Source organism: Equus przewalskii, chromosome 4, assembly GCF_037783145.1.
Source record: "Equus przewalskii isolate Varuska chromosome 4, EquPr2, whole genome shotgun sequence".
NCBI classification, from domain to species: Eukaryota; Metazoa; Chordata; class Mammalia; order Perissodactyla; family Equidae; genus Equus; species Equus przewalskii.
Genome location: NC_091834.1, coordinates 4,053,295 through 4,074,949, shown reverse-complemented (window position 1 = coordinate 4,074,949; position 21,655 = coordinate 4,053,295). Strand labels below are relative to the sequence as shown.

At 43.9% G+C, this 21,655-nt stretch overlaps 1 protein-coding gene across 3 annotated transcripts in view; it reads left to right on the top strand.

Annotated features, from left to right (window-relative positions):
- SLC26A5 (solute carrier family 26 member 5) overlaps nucleotides 1-21,655 on the top strand; it is a 48,895-nt gene that overhangs the window by 14,739 nt on the left and 12,501 nt on the right. For 2 of the 3 annotated variants that reach the window (XM_070617053.1, XM_070617054.1), the window contains exons 3-12: nucleotides 2,951-3,155; nucleotides 4,930-5,069; nucleotides 7,656-7,766; nucleotides 8,914-9,080; nucleotides 9,639-9,803; nucleotides 11,443-11,595; nucleotides 14,153-14,235; nucleotides 18,943-19,090; nucleotides 20,125-20,238; nucleotides 21,058-21,135. In XM_070617053.1, the coding sequence (XP_070473154.1) occupies nucleotides 3,004-3,155; nucleotides 4,930-5,069; nucleotides 7,656-7,766; nucleotides 8,914-9,080; nucleotides 9,639-9,803; nucleotides 11,443-11,595; nucleotides 14,153-14,235; nucleotides 18,943-19,090; nucleotides 20,125-20,238; nucleotides 21,058-21,135 (1,311 nt within the window). In that variant the 5' untranslated portion in view covers nucleotides 2,951-3,003. The remainder of the gene's footprint in view (nucleotides 1-2,950; nucleotides 3,156-4,929; nucleotides 5,070-7,655; nucleotides 7,767-8,913; nucleotides 9,081-9,638; nucleotides 9,804-11,442; nucleotides 11,596-14,152; nucleotides 14,236-18,942; nucleotides 19,091-20,124; nucleotides 20,239-21,057; nucleotides 21,136-21,655) is intronic. The other variant, XM_070617052.1, reaches the window with a different exon arrangement.

Genomic DNA, 21,655 nt, shown 5'->3' with positions numbered 1-21,655 from the left:
ACCTACCCAGCTGATCATCTTAATCTCCTGGGGAAATTTTTAAACATGCATATATTTGCCCTGCTTAGTGAGGTAGAAGAAATTTTGAGGTTCTCCGAGGAGGAAAAATGAAGAGGTGGCAAATGCCTTCGGAGTCCTGGGTGTACGTGAGGAATTCCTGTCGGGGACAGCCGGAGGACTTTGAAGAATAGGGATAAGGATGTCTAATGTTTTAGAAATATTTTGTTTCCTCTGCTACCCTTCAACCTAAACCTATTCTGCTGCTCTGAAACCTTCAGAGAAGGCCACCACTCATGGTTACCGGGCTGCACGCCCGTTCCCACACACAGAATGTCGGTTGTCCAGGCCCCACCCATGGAAATCCTAATGCAGGAGGTTCAGAATGAGGCCCTGACACCAGTACTTTCAAACCTTCCCCGGGCCATTGTGCTGAGTGGCCAGGTCTGATCACCACACTGCAGATCCTTAAACAACGGTCATAATTCATCCCATTGGCAGCTGGGCGAATTCATGTGGGGAAAAGTAAAACCAGTGGTAAAACTGGGTTTTTTCAAAAGGGAAAAAAACAGTCTGATTCTTATTAGCCCTCCCTCAGACCTACCTGGTACTTTTCTCTTTGAGTGACTATATGAAAGAAGAAATTACTTTGCTGAAATGGGATGGAAGAAGACCAAGGAGGAGGTGTCCAGGGAGAAAAAAGAATAGAGATGTTTACAGCAGACTTAATCTTCTGTAATAGGAGATAACAGGGGGAAGCCTGGTGCACCGATCCGAAAATTTCATTCATCCTTCAACGAGAGAGGACAGAGCTCAGTCCTGGGTTCACGGTGTGTTATGGCCTCGAGGAATTTACAGTCTAAAAGGGGAAACCGAAAATTAAAACGCAGTGGGCAAAAATAGAAAGTTCTACAGAGTAACGAGTGTAGAGCCACTCCATGGGGCATTAGAGGTGAGGGGAGACTTCAGAGGGGCAGAGGCCAGAACCGAGCTATTGAAAGATGCGAGGATTAGGGTGTGGGGGAAATGGAAGGCGAGCGAGGGGAACGAAATGATGTTTCTTCTCAGGGTGAGCGGGAGTCTGTGCATGGGCACGGGGGGCTCGACGCAGCCCAGCGGGTTACCTGAATTACCGGTGGTTCTGTAAGGCTGTCGTGTAACGTGCTGGAGGAGCTGGGGCAGGTGGAAGGCAGAGTCACGCTGCTGTGTGTCAGAGTCCACTTACGTACGTCAGCCTAGCCATTCTTGGATATTACGCTGAGTTCCTAGGGTGGCCATAGAGAGACGAGAAGCCAGCCAGCCTTGCTAAGCCTAAAATAAGACATCCAGTCTCTATTTGTCAGACTCTGCTGCAAAATCCTCTTTCTCCAGACTAATCTTTTCATATTATCCCTATTGGTACTTGGTTGCATTTCTTGCTAGAATTCCTTTATTCTAGACTCTTGAATTTTCAGCCTCCTGGGACATAGGCATTTATTTTTTGCATGATGCTTTGTGGTTGACCACATGAGCGATTTCAGTTTGAATGTGATTTCAGTTTGGTGAAAACCTAACTTTTCACCATGAGGGAATTACATTGACCAGCATGGGTCATCCCTGCCCTCGCCCCCCCACTCCAGTGGTCACCACACAGGCACCCCTTACTCCTCTGCCCTTAGCTTCCTTCAGTTGGAACCACTGGCTTCTGTTGTTGCTGTGCACTTAATTTTTTGCTATATGGTATACAGTCCAAATATACAGACAACTACAAAGGATCATGTAACAAACCCTGGTTTACTTACCCCACCCCTTGATCAGATCTTAACATTTTGCTCTGTTTGTGCCAGTTCTTTTTTACAAACTAAAACATTGCAGATACAGTTATTTGAAGCTCCCAGTGTATCTCTTCTGAGTCTCATCCTCCTTCTCTCCAGAGGTGACACCATCCTGATCTCAGTGTTTATCATTGTCATGCATGTTTTTACACCTTTACCCCATGTGTGTGTCCATAAACAACATATATTATTGCTTTCTAAGTTTTTAAACTTTGTTTAAATAATTACATCCTTGAAGTATACATCTGTGCCTTGCATATGTATTGAAAATTAAGTTTTTGAGATTTGTTGATGATGACACATACAAATTTAATTCGTTTTTTACTACTACATAGCATTCAATTTATGACTATACAAAAATTTATTTTTTATTGCATACAGGTAGACATTTGGATTTGTTTCCAATTTTTCACCATCATAAAGCTGCAGCGAACATCATTGTACACATCCACGTGCACAAACATTGGGTTTTTAGTCCTTAATCATTTCTTTTATTCATATAAGTAGTATTCACTATGTAGACAAAAAAAAAATTATCAACCATCCTAATCGTCTTACACATGACAACATAATCAACTGTAAAATAATATTATAAATTGCACTGATGTTTTCAACTTGTAGCCTTTCACAAGAGTCACCAGGAGCTTCCTTCGTGGAGACATACAAGCGTCAACTCTGAACCACAGAACAATTTAAGGAGTAGTCAGATGTGAGCACAGGATTGGAAAGGAGGCTATTGTACCTTCCAGAAACTTGGGGTCGGTTTAAGGACTAATCTTCCCCCTTTTTCTGTTTCCTTGACGTGTGAATGGTCAGAGTCAGCCTGACTCACTATTCCCCTAGTGTGGACCTAGAACCAAGTGACTACAATATTTAGCCACTGAATTACATATGAACGTTTATTAAAAGTATACACACTACCTTGTCTCCCAGGAGGAGAGAAGTCACAAATGTCTTATTGATTTTTATTTCATTTCTTAATGCCTACCATGTACAGAGCACCATGTTAGGTGCTCTGAGATGTCCAAAGATGAAGAAGTCCACAGAAGAACTTGGAATACCACAGGGAAGAGACACGTAGGAACACTGATCAGTAGGATTTGGGCATCTGAAATAGAGTTTTTTATTTTCTCCTTTAGTGACACTCAGGAAATGCTTGTCTCCTGCTGTGGATGAACAATTTCAGAGTACTATGGATCATGCTGAAGAAAATGAAATCCTCGCAGCAACCCAGAGGTACTATGTGGACAGGCCTATCTTCAGTCATCCCGTCCTCCAGGAAAGACTGCACAAGAAGGACAAGGTTCCGGATTCCTTTGGGGACAAGCTGAAGCAGGCGTTCATGTATGTTGCGTTTTAACCTGTTTCCTTTATTCTGTCATCCAGTTATGAGAGATGCAAGGTCAAATGTATAAAGAAATGCTGGTGAGATGGCCACAAAACAAGTGGTGAGCACTCATGATTTGCAGCGCTGCCCGTAAAGTTCAGTCAGTGATACTGGATTGAACACGGGCTTCATTATGTACTTCACCATATTTATTAAATTCCTACCATACCTTATGTCTGTGTGAGGGTTTACGTAAATAACCCACTTTCCAATTCTCCGCCCACCTTCAAACTATCTGCCTCTTCCCTTTGTCTCTCAGGAATGTTCCACCCACCCTGTCTGTTTTCCCCCCTTGACTTTTGCCGCATGTGGCCACACCATGAATCTGAGTGCCTCACCTAAGCTGTCAGGGACCTCAGTGTCCTACAGCTCTTCATTTTGGAGACACACACACAGCATGGTGCAGGCCTGGGAGTGTTAGTACCTGTGTGCCTCTTGATAGCGCCCCAACTTCAAAGCAGACCATCTAATTGCTGCCTCCTGAGCCCTTGAGACCCCACCCTGTGTGTCCGGGTTCATTTACGCTTCACAGTGACCCTATGCTCTAGTATGATCCTCGGGAGAAGTTAAAAACGCTCGAGTCAGACGGGATGAGTTTCAATCCTCGTCCCCACCACCTGTCAACTGTGCCCTTGAGTTTGCTGCTCTGTAAAATTGGAATGATAATAGTACTTACATCATAGAGTTACTGGGGGTTAAAACCTGTTAAAATATGCAAGGTGTGAGGCATGTGGTAAGCGTTACGTAAACGTAGCTGTTAATAATATCTCAATTTTCTAAACAAGGAGATTGATATCAAATCTCGTTTGTTTTCACTCAAATCCATTGCTCTTGCCACAGTTGCCTCCCATTTTTCTTCCAATATCTTCCTTCATCTAATTACCAGATACTCTTAACCACTAAAGACACCATCTAAAGTACCACACATGCCACAGTAATGCATTATCTTTTGAATGGAGTAAATTACTTCCTCGTCACCATGAGGACTTGAGGCTGTCATGGTGGTGATGGAATTCATCTGTCCACACTCTTACTCAGTGATGTCTTTGATTATTTACATAGATGGGCAAATGGGCTGGCTGAGGCTCAGAACATAGTCTATATATCAAAGTTAATTGAACCATATAGGGATTAAATGCAAGGCCTTGGTTTTATCAGCATGGTGTTCCACCTAACCAAGACAACCAGACATAGACCCAGCTACTACGCTCCAGTGACAAATGGTGTTTTGAGTTTGCCTAATCAAAGACCCTAAAGCATTAAACACATGTTGTAAAGCTCATACTGTCTGTATAAATTTCCTTCATTTTATAAGGAAGGGGAAAACTGAATGGGCTGATGCTGGTCAGTGATTCCACATTCAAAAATTAACTCGATCAGTAAATAATTCCCCAGATTCGCTTTTATGTCAACACAGAAAGTACATTAAGTATTTCATCTATTAAAATAATAGCTTCTGGGGTATCTTGATTGATTTGAAGCTACATTTTTCTTATTTTTCCTGGTCAGTTGTAGAACATTATTATGGAGCCAATTGAGATGTTTCCCATTAAAAAAAAAAAAACATTGCAAGAAGCAGTTCTTGTCTCTGATCTCTGCAGTGTGGAAGGGTCATGCTCAGTACCAATTGTGAATTTTCCCTTATTGCTCCAGGATATAAGGAAGGGAAGACGCCCTGGTGTGAATTCTCCAGGAATGTACCTCATTTTATCTCCGGCTTTGTCCTTCCAGATGTACTCCTAAGAAAATACGAAATATCATCTATATGTTCCTGCCCATCACCAAGTGGTTGCCAGCATACAAATTCAAGGAGTATGTGCTGGGCGACTTGGTCTCAGGCATAAGCACCGGGGTGCTGCAGCTTCCTCAGGGTTGGTAGAATATATTTATTTCTCTTTCTGTTTCCTTTGCTACCACCCCCTCAAACAATTGCTTGATCTTTTTTCTGTTTGTTTTCATCATGGTTGCAAATGCCTGGTTTTTATCATATCATTCTAGTCACATTGACCTGTCTTAAGAGGATTCTTCAGAAACTTTTAACCCTCAAAAAGCTCCAGAGACATTAGTTGTAGAATTTGGTGATATTCTTTGTAGATTGGTACATTTAGGAACTGGCTGGGCGTTGCCTTACTTCCTGTTAGGTTAATCAGTCGCTCCATGAACATGTTGTTGGGGTTGTCATTGTTAAGATTCTTGACTTATAAGTTCATAATGCTAATTACAAGGGACCGTGATATACTAATTCCTCTGCCTTTGTGTGATTTTTTACATGTGATATGAGAATTGAAGAAAATACTCGTTAATTTGTTCATCTATTCACACATGTTTATTGAGCATCTGCCTGGCCCTTCTTGTCCTCATGGAGCTAACTGGCTAATCAGAGAAAGACATGAAGCAAATAAGAGCACAAATAAAGTTTTAGTTACAAATGATGCTAAGCACTGTGAAGGAAAATAGGGGTACTGTGAGATGATAATAGAGGGACCTAACTTAAGAAGGTAAGTCACGAAAACCTATTTAAGGAAGTGAGATTTGAGCTGAGACCTAAAGGAGGAATGGGGAGCAGGTAAAGAAAGAGAGGAAATGCATTTCAGGCAGAAGGAATAGCACGTGTGAAGGCACTTGGCAGGAAAAGCATTGGGTGTTTGAAGAATTAACAGAAAGGCAGTGTGCCAGCATAACAGGGAGCGAGGGGCAGCCCCAGAGAGCCTTCTTGGCCACTTCTGGGTTGCCTTCTGAGCGCAATAAGAGCTCAGCGTGCTTTTGACTTGGGTTTCCTTTGTAAGAGGTCAGTGAGACTGCTGTGTGGGGAATGGATTTGGTTGGTGGGAGGGGCACCAGAGTGAATGTGAGGAGACCACTTAGAGGTGACATTGGCTCACTGGGGGCAAAAGGTGATAATGGCTTGATCGGCCTCTAGGTCAGCTGGCCAAAAATCTGTTCCCTTCTCCAGTTTCCCAGATATTAACTACCAAAGGATCAATTTGTCAAAAAATATCACTTTCCCTCATGATTAATTAGCTGAGCTTTTAATTTCCTTCTGACTGATTTGCCAAATCTATTGAATCTATTAAACAAAAGCCTTAAACCAGATTTAGGACAGTTTTCCACAGCGCTTTGGGCACCAACGCCCCAAGGATAGAGAAAGGGACAGATTCAAAGGCAGAGGCGAGGCCAGGAGGAGGAGCTCGGCATCTGAAATGGGGAACAAACTAAGCTGACGTCCAGTCAAGTTGGGCCAACAGCCCTGCAGGAAGTGCCCTCGGTGAGGCCATAGTCAACCCGTGTACACCAACACTTCAGAGACATCCTCAGGATTCTGCCTCACTGGGTCCCACCAAAATGCCGTTCCACAAATTTTTATTTGACTCGTTAGCCTTCTTCCATCCTGAACTGGGGTGGTGGCTGTAAAAATGGAAAGAGTTGGAAAGAAGCATCCATAAAATCAGCATTCCGTTGACCTGGAGGAGAATGAGGAAGCAGGGCGCGTCAAGAATTGCTTCAAGGTTTCTGGGCTGTGAGTTGGATATAGGGATAGTGAGGAAGAGGGATGGTCAAGAATGACTTTAGATTTGTGGTTCAGACAGGAGGAGATTATCGAAGAATATTCCCAGAGTTGAAACACATGAGTTTTCAGACTGAGAGCAAGACCGCCAAGTACCCCCCCAGGATCAATGAAAAATAGCTTAAACAAGGCACACCGTAGTAAAATATCAGAATACCGGAGATGAATAGAAGATCCCAAAACTTTCTACAAAGGAAAAAAAGAAGTCACATAACTGTGATGTAACTGAGGGGAAACCGAAAAAACAGACGTGAGTCAATAGGCTGTATCGAAAACAATAAACTCAGAAATAACGCTACACGCCTGTTACTTGGACACCTGAGCGCCCTGGAAGATAACCAGGCTTGCCTCGTAGGAAAGGTATCTGCCCAAGAACACTGCCTACAGGATGAGCACACGCCAGCAGAAAGAACCTGGAATAGCTGTATTTTCTGATAAGGAGCCAAGGGAGGAATCCAAGGGACAGGGGGAGGGGGCATTACATTGGCCAGGGAATGGCAGAGTGGGAGTTCCTTATTGAAAAGGGGTCTCCAGAGAACCCACAAAAAGACCTCACTAGAGAAACAGCCAGCATTTGGGCCTCAACCCCAGATTACAACTGCGCCAGTCAGGACTTTCTACCCTAATCTAATTTGTGAGAGAATAAAGTGGAAAAGAATCCACCCTCCACAAAGAGGGGATGACAGGGAAAACTGTCTCAGCCTGGACTCTCTGAGCACAGATATAGGATTACATGTAGGATGGGGGTGGAAGGGCGGGCAGGGTAAGACACAGCTGCTTAAATTCAGATTGTGTTCACGTGTTCCTCAGAGATAAAGAGTTAAGAGAAAAATACGTATAACCCTGTGCTTTCTAACAACTCCCCATTTCTGTTTGTTTTTTAATCCCACAGGTTTGGCCTTCGCCATGTTGGCAGCCGTGCCTCCCGTGTTTGGCCTGTACTCTTCGTTTTACCCTGTCATCATGTATTGTTTCTTGGGAACCTCCAGACACATATCCATCGGTAGAAGTTATTCTTGATGTTTTAGTACCTTTCTTTTTGGGTTTCCCAGTTTTGCAATGTGCCAAAGAAATAGCATGATTGTTGTTAGAATATCTGTTTAATAATAACATGTGTTACTGCAAACCCACTAGGTGCTTTAAAAATGTACACTCCCCCCAAGAATTCTAGAACTAATTACCTTTCTTCTAATCTTGGGATAATGAAAAAAGATGATTTTCTTATGTAAAAAGAGCTATTGAAATCTGTGAAAAAAGCACTTCGGTTCATAATACAATTTATTTGCATCTGCTTTTTTAAAATTTATCTTATTAGTGGTACTGCAAGTTCCTAATTAGTATGCATGAATTGCATTTTTGTTCTATTTTAGACCCTGACTTGTAAATGGTTTCCTTTTACTCTATTTAGGATCAGATCTGTATGGATTTCATAGTATGCTGGCACTGCGTAAAGCTGCCACCAGCAAACACCCACACGATGTTTTGGATGTCCATTGCTGGGTAACACCCCCCAAATTTAGCAGCTTCAAACAAAGTCATTTCACTGTCTCTCAGTTTGCTGTGTCAGGATTTGGGAAGGGCTCATCGGGGCAGTTCTGGCTCAGGGTCTCTCAAGTCGTTGAGAGATGGGAGCTGAGCTGCAGAAGCTACAGAAGTCTTAACCTCTCTCTGTCTCTCTCTCTCTCTCCATCCCCCTCCGCTTCTCTCCCACCCGCTCTCATGTGATCCTAAATGAAGTGCTCTTGTGCTCAGGGCTCCAGCACAAGCAAGTATTACACTCTCAGGTGGAAGCCGCACCAGCTTTTGTTACCTGGCCTCAGAAGTCTCGCAGTGTCAGTCTGCTGCATTGTTTTGGTTGCTAGCATGTCACAGGTCCAGCCAGACTCAAGGAGGGAGGAATTAGGCTACCTCTTAGTGGGGAAATGTCCGGGTTCTGGAAGAGTATGTGGGATGGAAGATATGGCCATGGTCGTTTCTGGAGAGATCAGTCTGCACACACACACACCTTACACATGAAGCAGGAGCAGAATGCTTAAGGACATAGTGCAGTTTTATTTCAAGGATGATTTATCAGTCTCACCTGTGTCTCCTGGAGTCCTGGCCACAACCACATCAGATACACTGAAATTATTAATGCTTTATTATTTCAGGTCCGTTTGCTGTTATTAGCCTGATGATTGGCGCTGTGGCTGTTCGATTGGTTCCAGATGATATAGTCATTCCGGGAGGAGTAAATGCAACGAACGGCACGGAAGCAAGAGACGCCTTGAGAGTGAAGGTGGCCATGTCTGTGACCTTACTTTCAGGAATCATCCAGGTGAGACTCGCAGATGCGGAAGTGGGCTCTTATTTGTTCATTTAATGAGTATCAATGGAGGACTCTTGGCTGGTCTGCACGGTGGGCAGGGTCATCTGGCAGAGATCCAGAGCCCAGGGTTCAAATCACTCAGGATCACCAGTCCTACCGCAGGTCTTACTTATATTGATGTTTATTAGGATCTAACAAGCCTCAGCTGGGAAATTTAGAAATCCCAAGGGCAAGACGAGTTTGAAGCAGGATGGGTTATTAATGGGCTGAGGGCATCTCTTATCTGCTTGGAAGGAACAGGAAGTGACATGACTAAAGGTGCTCCCGGCTCACGGGACAGGGAAAGGACAAGTGTGGCCAGTGCTCTCTGGGGCTCCAAGCCGCTGCAAACCTTCCGCTGCTTTCTGTGTAACCAGCGCGTGAGTCGTAGCTGCTTAACTGCTCCAGGCGCAAGTTTGCAGAGTTAGAAAGTGCTCCAGAAAGAGCTTTTGTGTGTCTTCTGTTGGTTTAACTTCCTGATCTATCATGTGATTTATTTGTTTCTTCGTCATTAAAAAAAAAAAACAGTTTTGCCTAGGTGTCTGTAGGTTTGGATTTGTGGCCATCTACCTCACGGAGCCCCTGGTCCGTGGGTTTACCACCGCGGCCGCCGTGCACGTCTTCACCTCCATGTTGAAATACTTGTTTGGAGTGAAAACAAAGCGGTACAGTGGCATCTTTTCCGTGGTGTATGTAAGTAAGCAGCTTTCTCGCTTCCTGCTACTTGCTTTTCCCTCTTTATTTTCCTCCTTTTTTGTATCACTTTTACCTTCAAAGCTCATCTTTTTTCCAAGAATTTCAATAAAAGGGAAAGGATTCAGTTATTCTGAGGCTTGTCTGAGAAGAGCACTGCAAGGAGACTGAACCTTCAACTCTCATTTTCTTAATATGCAATACTGCCTACCTCCCAAGGAATTGTCTTGTTAGGTCTTTATTTGGTGACTACACCTTCACCAAAATTAGCTGAAGAGCCAGCTCTTTCTTAGGACTAAATTATGTTCTCTTTGGGAACTAACAAATAATTTAAAAGCATTGTAGGAGAACGTTTCTCTTTCAAAAACTGCTTACTCAAGCAGGCAAAAAAAAAAAAAAGTCTAAAAGATTTAACTAACACAATTAACTAGTTTAATAAAATAATATAGTCCTTTGCACCCAACCTGGAGAAGGTAGAAATTATTTGCAAGCACATGGGGAATAATGGTCATAACTGATCATGTAGAAACAAAAAAAATCCTTCTAAATAATCCATGGATAAAGAGGAAACTATGAAATAATTAGAACCAAGTGACAGTTGAAGGACCACATATCAAAACTTCTGAGATGTTGCTAACGCTGTTCTCGGACAGAAAGGACTACAGCCTTTGTAGGTGCTTATGTGCCAGACCCTGTGCTGGTGAGCGAGCAGACAGGGCCCTTGCCCTGGGAGCTCCCAGTCCAATGGGAAGACAGTAAGCCATTCATTGCATAAATAGGTAATTAATTACAAATCGTGTTCAGTGCTGTGAAGAAAAGGTACGGGCCCCTATGATGGTTGCATCGGGAGACCTTTGGGGGTCTAGGAAAGTCGCTTTGAGGAAGTGACATTTAAATTGAGTCCCTGATTGATTAGAATGGAGTCAAACTGTAGGACCGTTCCCTAAATAACCAAATTCTTCGTTTCCCATCATAGCTGGTAACATGCTGCTTCCTCTGAGATTTCTCTGAGTGCCTTGTCACAAAGGAAACGGCAGACAAGCAACTGAGTGTGCTCTAGGCATTGACGGGAAAGCTGTGTGGCCTGGGCTCGGCAGTCACCTGCTTTCCCAGGGTCCACATGGGTCCTGGCTGTGTTTGGGGTGCTGAGACTGCAGCCTGCCGTAAAACCAAGGGGCTTTCTTCGACTCACCTGGGCTTCATCCCACGCTTCGGCATTCTCTTGCCTTCAAAGCCCACCTGGTTTCTACTAACAATGATTCCTTCCTCGTTCAGCTCCCAAAAGCGTTTCTATTTATCTACTTTGGGATTATCTTGCTGATATCAGCCCCTAAGCCTGTCCTAATGCTCAGGACTCAGCAGAAGGGTTACTTTTCTGAATTTTATACTCCCACATTGAGATGTTAGCGTATCAAAGAACACTAGAATGTAAGAAGGTTGGGTAAGAATTACAATTACGAAGTTGTGTGACTGGGTAGAAATGACTCCTAATTGGTGAAAACCAGAAGGAGTGAGATTTCAACCTGAGAACTTCTATCTGCGAACATCTAGTCGTGGGATGGTGTGAGCTGGTGCACGAGCGTGTCTGTCCACTCGGGCTGTTTCTTGATGTAAACATCCGGTGTTCACTGTGTTACAGAGTACAGTTGCTGTGTTGCAGAATGTTAAAAACCTCAACGTGTGTTCCCTAGGCGTCGGGCTGATGGTTTTTGGTTTGCTGTTGGGTGGCAAGGAGTTTAATGAGAGATTTAAAGAGAAATTGCCGGCCCCCATTCCTTTAGAGTTCTTTGCGGTAAGTCGACTTTCGGCCACATACACCTAGACGTTTTTTCTCTCGGTTCTGCCAAGAGAAGGTTAGAATTTGTCAAGGGGAACTTTTACAAATACTCTGGCAAAAAAGAAAAAACGTTAAAGCATAGACAGGGGTGTGTGTGTGTGTGTGTGTAAGTGAGTGAGTGAGGAACATGGGCCCTGAACTAACATCTGTGCCAATCTTCCTCTATTTTATGTGGAATGCCACCACAGCATAGCTTGATGAATGGTGCTAGGTCCATGCCTGGGATCCGAACCTGCGAACCCCAGACCACCAAAGCACAGCGTGAACTTAACCACTACACCACTGGGCCAGCTCCCTCTTCCTCGAAATTTTTATTGTCTAATTGTTTTATAATGGACATATCACTTTAATAACTTGAAAAAATTAAGCTGTTTTCATTTCGAAAAGAGCAAAACACAAAAGTTCCCAAACTTTCTTGGTTCCTGGCGCTTCTCAGCCAAAAGAAATACCTAACAGTTCCATTTATTAAGTTAGGTTCAAACAACTTAGTATTTATCTATATCTAACAACTTAGGAACCGTTTGTAAAAATAATGCACATGAATTGAAGTGTAATACAATTTATTATGGTCTGAAATAACCACAACTATTTATTAACAGGATATGTGTGGCTGGTGGGCACTTCACAGCCACTCAGGCCTTGACTCAGGTGGACACCATTACCCTCATGTCCTGTTCACTTTGATTGTTGTGTAGTACCTGCTTTTTATCACAGCAACCACTGAGCACTAAGCTTTGCAAAGATATAGTGCGATCAAAAGGAGTGTAGTAGGAACTGGTGTTGAAACTATCAACCACGGCAAACTAGAAGATTGCACAGTGTCCGACAGATGTCACTGTTTCCCTTGAAAGTTATATCCCACAGTGTCCCGGTGAGTTACCCTGGGTGCCCCGGGGCACCTTGGTGCCTAGTTCAGGAGCCACAAGGATAAGAATTAAAAAGTATCAGTGTCTGATCCAAATTTAGCAAAAAGTTTCAGCCACAAAAACAACTGGCTGGGATTACAGCTCACAAGAAGGAGTCCCTTTGATCCTTGTCTATGCTTTGGTCTTGTCTACACCCCAAAGGACTGTCTCCCACCATTTCAAAACCTGTCCTGTCGCTGAGGGTGGGCACAGTTCCTCTTTCCTCCCAGAGTCCAGCAAGAAGTTCTCAGCTCCTTTGCGTGGCAAGGGGTCAGGCAAGCCCTAAGGATGAAGTAAACCATGAAGATCGCCTTTCCTGGCTTGGGTTCCTAGTTCTGTCCGTTTTCCAGATTCCCTTTAAAAAAGATTCCTTCATGTTTCCTAGGGCAGTGGGCTCCAGAATTCTATCATTGTAATTACAGTGAACCAAGGTTTTTAGCTTCTTATCTGAGTATTCCTCAGAGCAAGGAGGAGAAGCCATACTGGAAAATTTGGGACAGAGTTTTTATGAATCTCTTTAAACATAAAATTTCTTTTTTATCACAACTTTTTTAATTTTTGCATTCTATTTCATAATACATTTGCTTGTGTTGATAGGAAAACAATGGTTTAAATTATTTACTATTGCATATAGTTGATGCTCCAGGAACTTGAGCCGTATTTACCCTGTGGACTTGAATATTCTGGGCACTCCCCCGGTTTGGGATGCACAACAAATGCACTTAAGGGTGACAAACATAATTGCAACAGACAAAAAAAGCACATTGCATCAAAGGGGCCAGAAGCACCCATGCCCTTGGCCTTCAGGCTGCTGTCTGGCGATAAGTTTAGCTTATTATTGGTCCCCTACAGTAGCCACCACTGTGAGGGACTGGCCCCTTCCTGGGCCAGCCCTGATTCCTGCTCTCCCAGATAGCCCACTCAGAAAGTTCTATAGCAGTCGTCCTTCAGGATGAAGAAAATTGCTCTCTCTCCTATTATTTTTCTCTTCTTGTAGCTCACTAAGGGTTGTATTTTGCACACCAACTAAATCAATGCCCTGACAATCCGGGAAGCCGTATGTACAATGTCACATCTGTGTGACGGGCAGTTTCCCTCTGACCCAGACCCTGTAGCTGCGTGGGAGAAGACGGCTATGGGGTGCTGGTGGGGGCCTCTGACACACTTGGTGCTGCTATCCTGGAAACTGGGTCAGCAGGAGGATGTAGATCCACACAGACATTTTATAATGATACACTGTCATTATACACATTTCAGTGTCCTTTGTTCATGCCATCTTGCCCAGAGACTCATTTCACCTGCCCCAAAGTCAGAGTCAATTCAGGAAAGGTTTTATAGCTTCTTTCTGTTTGCAGTCAACTAGCCAAATACAGAACAAAATAAAGAGAAAAGAATTCCAGGCTACAAGCAAACTGTAAAGTCCATTTTGATTTTGTGGGGAAGGGTCATTAGGAGAAGTTAGAATTCCTGGAAGCTAACTCTAATTCTTTTTAAAACCGAAAGTTAAAAGTGGGAACAGATTTGGCTTGGCTCACAAATTGTTTGAAGCTCATTTGGGGTGTTCGAATTTTCATCTCTAACGGTACGTTTGGATTTGTGTCTTTTAGGTGGTGATGGGAACGGGCATTTCAGCTGGGTTTAACTTGCAAGAATCGTACAATGTGGATGTCGTTGGGACGCTGCCTCTCGGGTAGGAAAACAGTTTTATTTTAAATAACCGTGTGACTTGAATGATCCGTGGATCTATGATTGTTTCTAACTCCTGCTTTAGTGTTCTCGCAATGAAAAATCTCTTTTTTCCAACATATCAAATAGCTGAGGGTTTGGGGGTTTTATTTTTGCTTTGTTTTTTTTAGCATGTGTGGGAGGTTTTTTTTATTGTAATAAAAAACACATAACACAAAATTTTCCATTTTAATCATTTTTAAGTGTATAGTTCAGTAGTGTTAAGTATGTTCACATTGTTGGGAAACAGATCTCCAGAACTTTCTCATCTTGCAAATCTGAAACTGTATACCCGTTGAACAATAATGCCGCATTCTCCCTTCCCCCCAGGCCCTGGCAACCACCATTCTCCTTTTTGTCTCTCTGATTTTGACTGCTGTAGGAACCTCATATAACTGGAATAATACAGTATTTGTCTTTTTGTGACTGGCTTATTTCATTTAGCATAATATCCTCACGGTTCACCCATGTTGTAGCATGTGACAGGATTTCCTTCTTTTTTTTCTTTTTTTCTAAAGATTTTATTTTTCCCTTTTTCTCCCCAAAGCCCCCCAGTACATAGTTGTATATTCTTCGTTGTGGGTCCTTCTAGTTGTGGCATGTGGGATGCTGCCTCAGCGTGGCCTGATGAGCAGTGCCATGTCTGCGCCCAGGACTCGAACCAACGAAACACTGGGCCGCCTGCAGCGGAGTGTGCGAACTTAACCACTCGGCCACGGGGCCAGCCTCAGGATTTCCTTCTTTTTTAAAGCTGAATAAAATTTCACTGTATGTCTGTGCCACATTTTGCTTATCCATCCATCAATGGACGTTTGGGTTGCTTCTGCCTCTTGGCCATTGTGAGTAGTCCTGCTGGGGTGTGCGAAAATCCCTTCAAGATCCTCCTTTCTGTTCTTTGGGTATGTACCCAGAAATGGGATTGCTGGATCACATGACAGTTCTATTTTTAACTTTTTGAGGAACCTCCATACTGTTTTCCATAGTGGTTGCACCCTTTTACAATCCCACCAACAGTGGCATGTGGTTTTTTGTTTTGTTTTGTTTCCTGTTATTTAGTGCTGATCAGTTTATAAAACCTCACCTTGAGGAGCACAGGAAGTAAAAGCAAAAAGACTTAAATCTAGCTTGCCACTTACTAGCCGTGTGACCTTGAATAAGTCACTATCCTCTCAAAGCCCCAGTTTCCCCTGCGAGGTAAGCCTGGTAATTAATCCCTGTCTCGAGGGCAGTTCTAAGAGTTGCAGGAGGTGACACACGTGGATCGGCTAGTGTCGCACCTGGCATACGCAGTAAGCATTCAAGACCTTATGTTAACTGAGAGTCCTGTGGCTTGTTATTTCAATGAGTTTTCTAGTTTCAATTCATATTTTACTTCTACGCTTCATGTATTTTATCTAGCTCTACATTTAAAAAATTTTACTATTCTCTATATTTGAAGGACCAAGAATGACTTCAAGTCTCTCCTGGTCTCAGTCTGTTCCCCTCTGACACTCTCTGCTGTCCCTGTATCTCTCTGTATGTCTCTGTGTTTCTGTCTCTTGGACTATCTCTCTGTCTCTTTCTCTCACCACCCTCTTCTCTCTTTCCAAAAGAACGGAGTCAGACATTTGCCAGGTTTTGGGCAGTGACAGAACCTGGCATATTCCATCAGGCCTTGCCCCTGGTCCCTTCGAAGAGCCTCCTGGGAAGCACAGGGAGCAGGAATTGCTCTTTAAGCCACAGTTCACTCCCCAAAGCAAGTGTTGAAGGATGAAGCGTGCACTGTACTTCAGAACAGCAGAGTGCTATCGTGAACATGTACTTATGATTCCAAGTAAAGGTATAACACAGTCATGGCACATGCTTTTCTATTTGGATTATAATTTATAAAATACTTTGATACCCCCCATCTCAGTTGATGCTCACAGTAGCACTGTTGATGTATACGTTATCCCCATTGGAAAGTTCGTTTATTCTCACTTATTCAGCTGTGTTTGTTGAGTGCCTGTTATGTGCTGGGACACAGCAGTTAAAAACGAAAGCACACACAAGCAAAAAAGTCTTTGCCCTCATGGAGCTTATGGTCTGTGGGGGGAGCCGGACAGGCAGTAAACCAATAAACAGATCATGGAAAGTGCTACAAAGAAACAGGAAGCCAGGTCGGGGATCGGAGGGGCTGGGTTGCTGTTTTAGGTAGGGTGTCAGAGAAGGGGACATTTGAGAGATGTGAGTGAGGTTCAGTGACCCACCCAGGTGTCCCAGCCTGGACCAGAACTCCGTCTTCCGATACCCGGTTGTGCTCTTTCCATTGCCTCACAGCTTGGTCTCTACCGTGAGTAGTCGTGTGATAAACACTAGTCTTTGACTGGATGACCCTGCTCAATAACTACTCACAAATAATTGGATTAAATGTGAAATGCTTACATTTAGATTTCTCCATTTAAAACTTCACCTGCCGCCATAGTTTCTACCTAGTACCTTCCTTTCCCTATTGCATTGTACCCAAATATATTGCCTTCCCTCCATATGTGAGAGCTAAACGTTTTAAAAAAAGAACATTTTACCTTTCTGGAACTTGGCTACCCAGAAACCTTATCTTTCTGGAACTTTGCCCAAAACCAAGCAGAAGATAAATAATGCCTACCTAACTACCTGTCTGCATACAATCATACTGATTCAGTTATCATTGTGAGTGTTATTGCTAAATGACAAAACCGCAAACAGTGGCTTAAAACAACATCCATTTGTTTGCTCACCGCTTTGCAGTCTAGGTTGTGCTTAGCTGGGTAGTTCTCCTACTGGTCTCCCTTGGGGTCTCATGCAGCTTCAGGTGTCTGAAGGTGTGACTGGTCTGGAAGATCCAAGAGGGCTTCACTCCCGTGTCTGGCGCCTTACCTGGAGGGCTGGAACAGCCGGGGCTGGCTCGGAGCTTCTCTCCACGTTGTGTCTCCAGCAGGGTAGCCAGACTTTACGTGGTGGCTCAGGACAACAGGACAGAAAAGCAGAAGCTGCCAGGCTGCTTAAAGCACCTGTACAGCATCACTTCCACCACATTCTCTTGGTCAAAGCAAATCACAAGCCAGCCCAGATTCAGCAAGAGGGAAACCAGATTCCACCTGTAGACACAAGGAGCAGCACACACAAGTATGGCAGGAATTGTTGGTGGCCGTATTTGAAAGCAGACCAATCTACACATAAGTACACAGTACAGTGTCCAGAAACAGAGTTGACTGTTAAAGATCCCGGTCATGACAATATATCCGATTTCTTGTTTTACTTTCCTCAACTCATCCCAAAATGCATCCTTTTCTCATATTCTTACTCCTCAGACCCAAGCCTGCTAGGCCTTCCCTCGTTGTTAATGCTTATGCAGCAAAGTGCAAGGGGAAGACACTAAGTTTACGGTCAGACCCACTGGGTTTGATTCCCTGCTCCATCGTGGGCAAATTACATAACGTCTGTAAGCATCGTTTTTCACCTATAAATTGGGATAATAATGGCGCCTATCTATTAGGATTGTTGTGAGGACAAGTGAGATGACATGTGAAGCATGTAGTACATAATCTAGGCTTAATATATTTTAGGTTCCTTTCTCCCCCTCCCTTCCCTGGCTCGAGAACTTGGGACATCCCCTTCGTCTCTGTGTTATGACATCATAAGAGAAATGGGCATAGAGGGTGGGTTCTTCATGGCTTTCGTTGTACTTAGATGATGAGCCTTTTGACCTTGGACAAGTTGCTTAACCTCACTATCCCTGATTTTCCTCATCTTTACTGTAAAATGGGGATTATAATGATGCCTAGCTCTCAGGGATATTGGAGGTAAATAAGCACAGAGCCTGGCACAGAGGAGGCACCTAATAAACAAACGATTGTTATTGTAATTATAATAATATTGCGCATCAATTAATTGATTCTTGTTATTATTATCATTTAGCCCAGTGCCTTGAATTGGAGCAAGTGCCTCTGAGAACCTCTGTTGCCCTTCCCCCATGCCATTCTAGGGAATCTCTATTCTGTTCCTTTAGGACAAATGTTCCAAACTACAAAAATGGACCCAAAAATTAGGTTCCCCATTGTGGGGCTCCAGGAGTCACACTCTCGGCCCCTCCAGTTTCCCAGGCTTCCCAAGTGAGACAAAGGGAGTAGAATCTGCTCCATTCCCACCTCAGAACTGCCCCGCGGGGATCCTGGGCAGAAGCAGAGCCCTTGCATGAAATAGCAGGAACCGAGAGCAGCGAGTGCCTCCTGTTGCTCGGGCAGTAATTCTCCTCTGAAGTAGCCCTTGTCCAACAGCGTCTCCACCTCCGTCTTTGGTTCGAATGTCTTGTTACGTCCAAACACCTTGCTGACCCTCTCTTCTTCCTATTCTGTGTCTTACACCTGCCATGTGGGATGCCGTGAGGTATGGGGTTCCTCCTTTTCTAAATAACGCAGCATCTGATGTCTGCTGAGAACCCATTCAGGTAGAAAGCCGGCACGCGGGGGATTCTACCAGAGTGGAGAAAGAACTTTCCACCTGGAAAGAACCTCTGTGTCAAGGAGAGCCCTCTTTTCTGCCAAACCAGAGCAAACAAGTACCCAGGCATTGATCTCCTCACTTGCAATAACGCCCCTCTGAAATGCTCCCTTCCAGTTGCATGTTTTTCCCCAGTGGTCGCAACGCCCAGGTTAAAGTCAGCTTCACCTTTCAGCCTGCTCCCTCCAGCCAATCCGGACACCAGCCTCTTCCACCTAGTGTACGTGGATGCCATTGCCATAGCCATCGTTGGATTTTCAGTGACCATCTCAATGGCCAAGACCTTGGCAAATAAACATGGCTACCAGGTTGATGGCAATCAGGTAAAAACATTAATTTCCTGCAGATGTTTCGTAGTGGTACAAGCATTGTGCTCTGTTATGGAAGGCAGATGAACTGGATTTCTCTATCGGCTAGGAAAACTTTTGGTTTGACGGTGGATGTATTTGAAGCATGTATTTATTCAGCACTACAATTTTTTTCATGAGTTATGTGTATTGGTCATCAGAACACCGAGGTTCAGAGTCCTATCTCACCTGATGGGCAGAGGTCCAGCCAGAAAGGTGAAATCTCCAGTCTGAGGCTTCCAGTTTGCTGTACTCCTGTAGACATTATCCCTATTTTTAAAGCTCACAGCCTGAGAATAAAATGTCTTTCCAGACCAATTTACTCCACAGGAAGCCTTCTCTTTGCTCATTGAACTTTGAGTATGTGATTCAACACTCAAACTCCACAATATAGTCTTTGCTGCCTTCTTTTATAACATAGCTACAGATAAGGTATTTAATCCGAACCCTGAGCTATGGTTTTGGCGTGACAACGTCTGTTTTAACACACTGTATTTCTCAGAGGAGGCTAGATGCTCCACATTCAGAGGAGACACAGTGATCCAACTAGGAAGACCAGAAGCATCCCTGAGAGCAGGACTCACTGGTCCCAGCAGGACACCGGCATATGCTTGTTGATGAGCAAGAGCCCAGGCATTTAAAAGATGCCATTAGTCCTATACGCCAATAACTTTCTCTTAAACCACAAAAATGTTTTGTCCTTTTGGCTGCAGTTTTCTTTCTTTTTTTTTTTTAAAAAAAGCATTATTTGTGTAGAGTGTGTTTGGGAAAGAGAGGGCTGGGTGGTGAGCACAGCATTTATCTTCAACAGAGTAAAAATTCAAAGTGTTTTTCTCCCACCTTAAATTATGCAATAATTCCTATTTTGAACTCATGCTAAACAAATTCTTGTATCTGAAAAGAGAATGAAGAGACAGCCTGTACTGCTGGGAATGTGTATTACATGAGCATCATGCCTTCCTTCCTGGAGAATGACCGCTCTCTTTTCTGCTTTGTTTCCACGTGGGAAGGAGCTCATTGCCCTGGGCCTGTGCAATTCCATTGGCTCCCTCTTCCAGACTTTTTCAATTTCATGCTCCTTGTCTCGAAGCCTTGTTCAGGAGGGAACTGGAGGGAAGACACAGGTGCGTATACAACCGGCCTCAAAGGGATGATGATTAGGGTGGCCAACTTTAATCCCTTGATTCTGTTCAGAACCCAAACAAAGCTGCCCTGCCTGAAGATCCGTGCTCTAGTGGGCTGTGTAGTGAATCAGACAAAGGCGTGATTGGTTGACGCGAACCACAGGGAACTGAATCTATAGGAAAGAGGTATATTCTCCAATTAAATCAAAAAACTGTACAACACTCCCGGCTACCAGTAGACCTCAAGGTTCAGACATAGGACGTTGTCATGAAAGCCTGAGACTGAGTATGGGCAGGATGCCAGCAGCGTGCAATAGAACTTTCTGCGGTGATGGAAATGTTTGGTATTTGCACCATCCAATTCGGCAGCCACCAGCCATGTGTGGCTCTTGAGCACTTGAAGTGTGGCTAGTGCAACCAAGACCTGAATTTTTCATTTTATTTAATTTTAATTTTTTACACTTAAATGGCCACATGTGGCTGGTGGCTGCCACATTGGACAGCAAAGTCTTGTCTGAACTCTTGGCCCTCCTGGGTCTCAGGTCAGCACCAGACATCTCCTTTGCCCCACCCTGGCAAGGGCATTTCAGTGAGCATATTTAAGCATTTCAGTTCTGTTTAAAAGCTGTAAGAGGAACCAAAATTTTAGAGAGGCAGTGGGAAGGAGTTATTGGTTTATGTAATGGTTTTGGGTGACTTATTTGAATCCGTATTTCCTTGATCTTCCCACAGTGATTATCAAAAGACTCAGACCAGCCTGTGCCCTGCCTCCCACTCAGCTCCCCTAAAAGCCGCTTCCCTGTGTCTTCTCTCATTCAGCTTGCAGGTTGCTTGGCCTCGTTAATGATTCTGCTGGTCATTTTAGCCACCGGATTCCTGTTTGAATCGTTACCCCAGGTGTGTACCTTGGACTTGGTGTGATGTTTTTCCATGGGTAGAGATTTTGCTCCTTTGGTTAATTTTTTTTTGTGGCTATCTTGTGGGTTCTGACTGTAACCCCAGGAAGGTGGTATGAGAACGGGCCAAGGCCGGGACCAAGATCCTGCTCCACAATCTGCCAGCAGCTGGGACCTTGGGAAGCCTTCTCAACATTTCTGTTCTCAGTTTCCTTCTCTGGGCTTTGGACTGGCTGGTCTCCAAGGTCCCTTCTCTCTTTGATCTTCTATGACCCTATACTTTCACTAAAAGTCTGGGATGGCGCACACTCAGAAGACATTTGTTTACTGATATATTAACCTAGTAGAATCAGGAATGATCTGAAGTAGAGAAAATCATAATGGAGGAAGACCACAGGTGACATAATTCCTTGAGTACCGAGTTTAGTTCTGAACCTCTTGACCACCAAGCAGGTTTGCTACTAGGATATAAGCCTGGTTTTCCAAGGCCCATTTTAGCTAAGCAAGTCCTGAAAATCCAG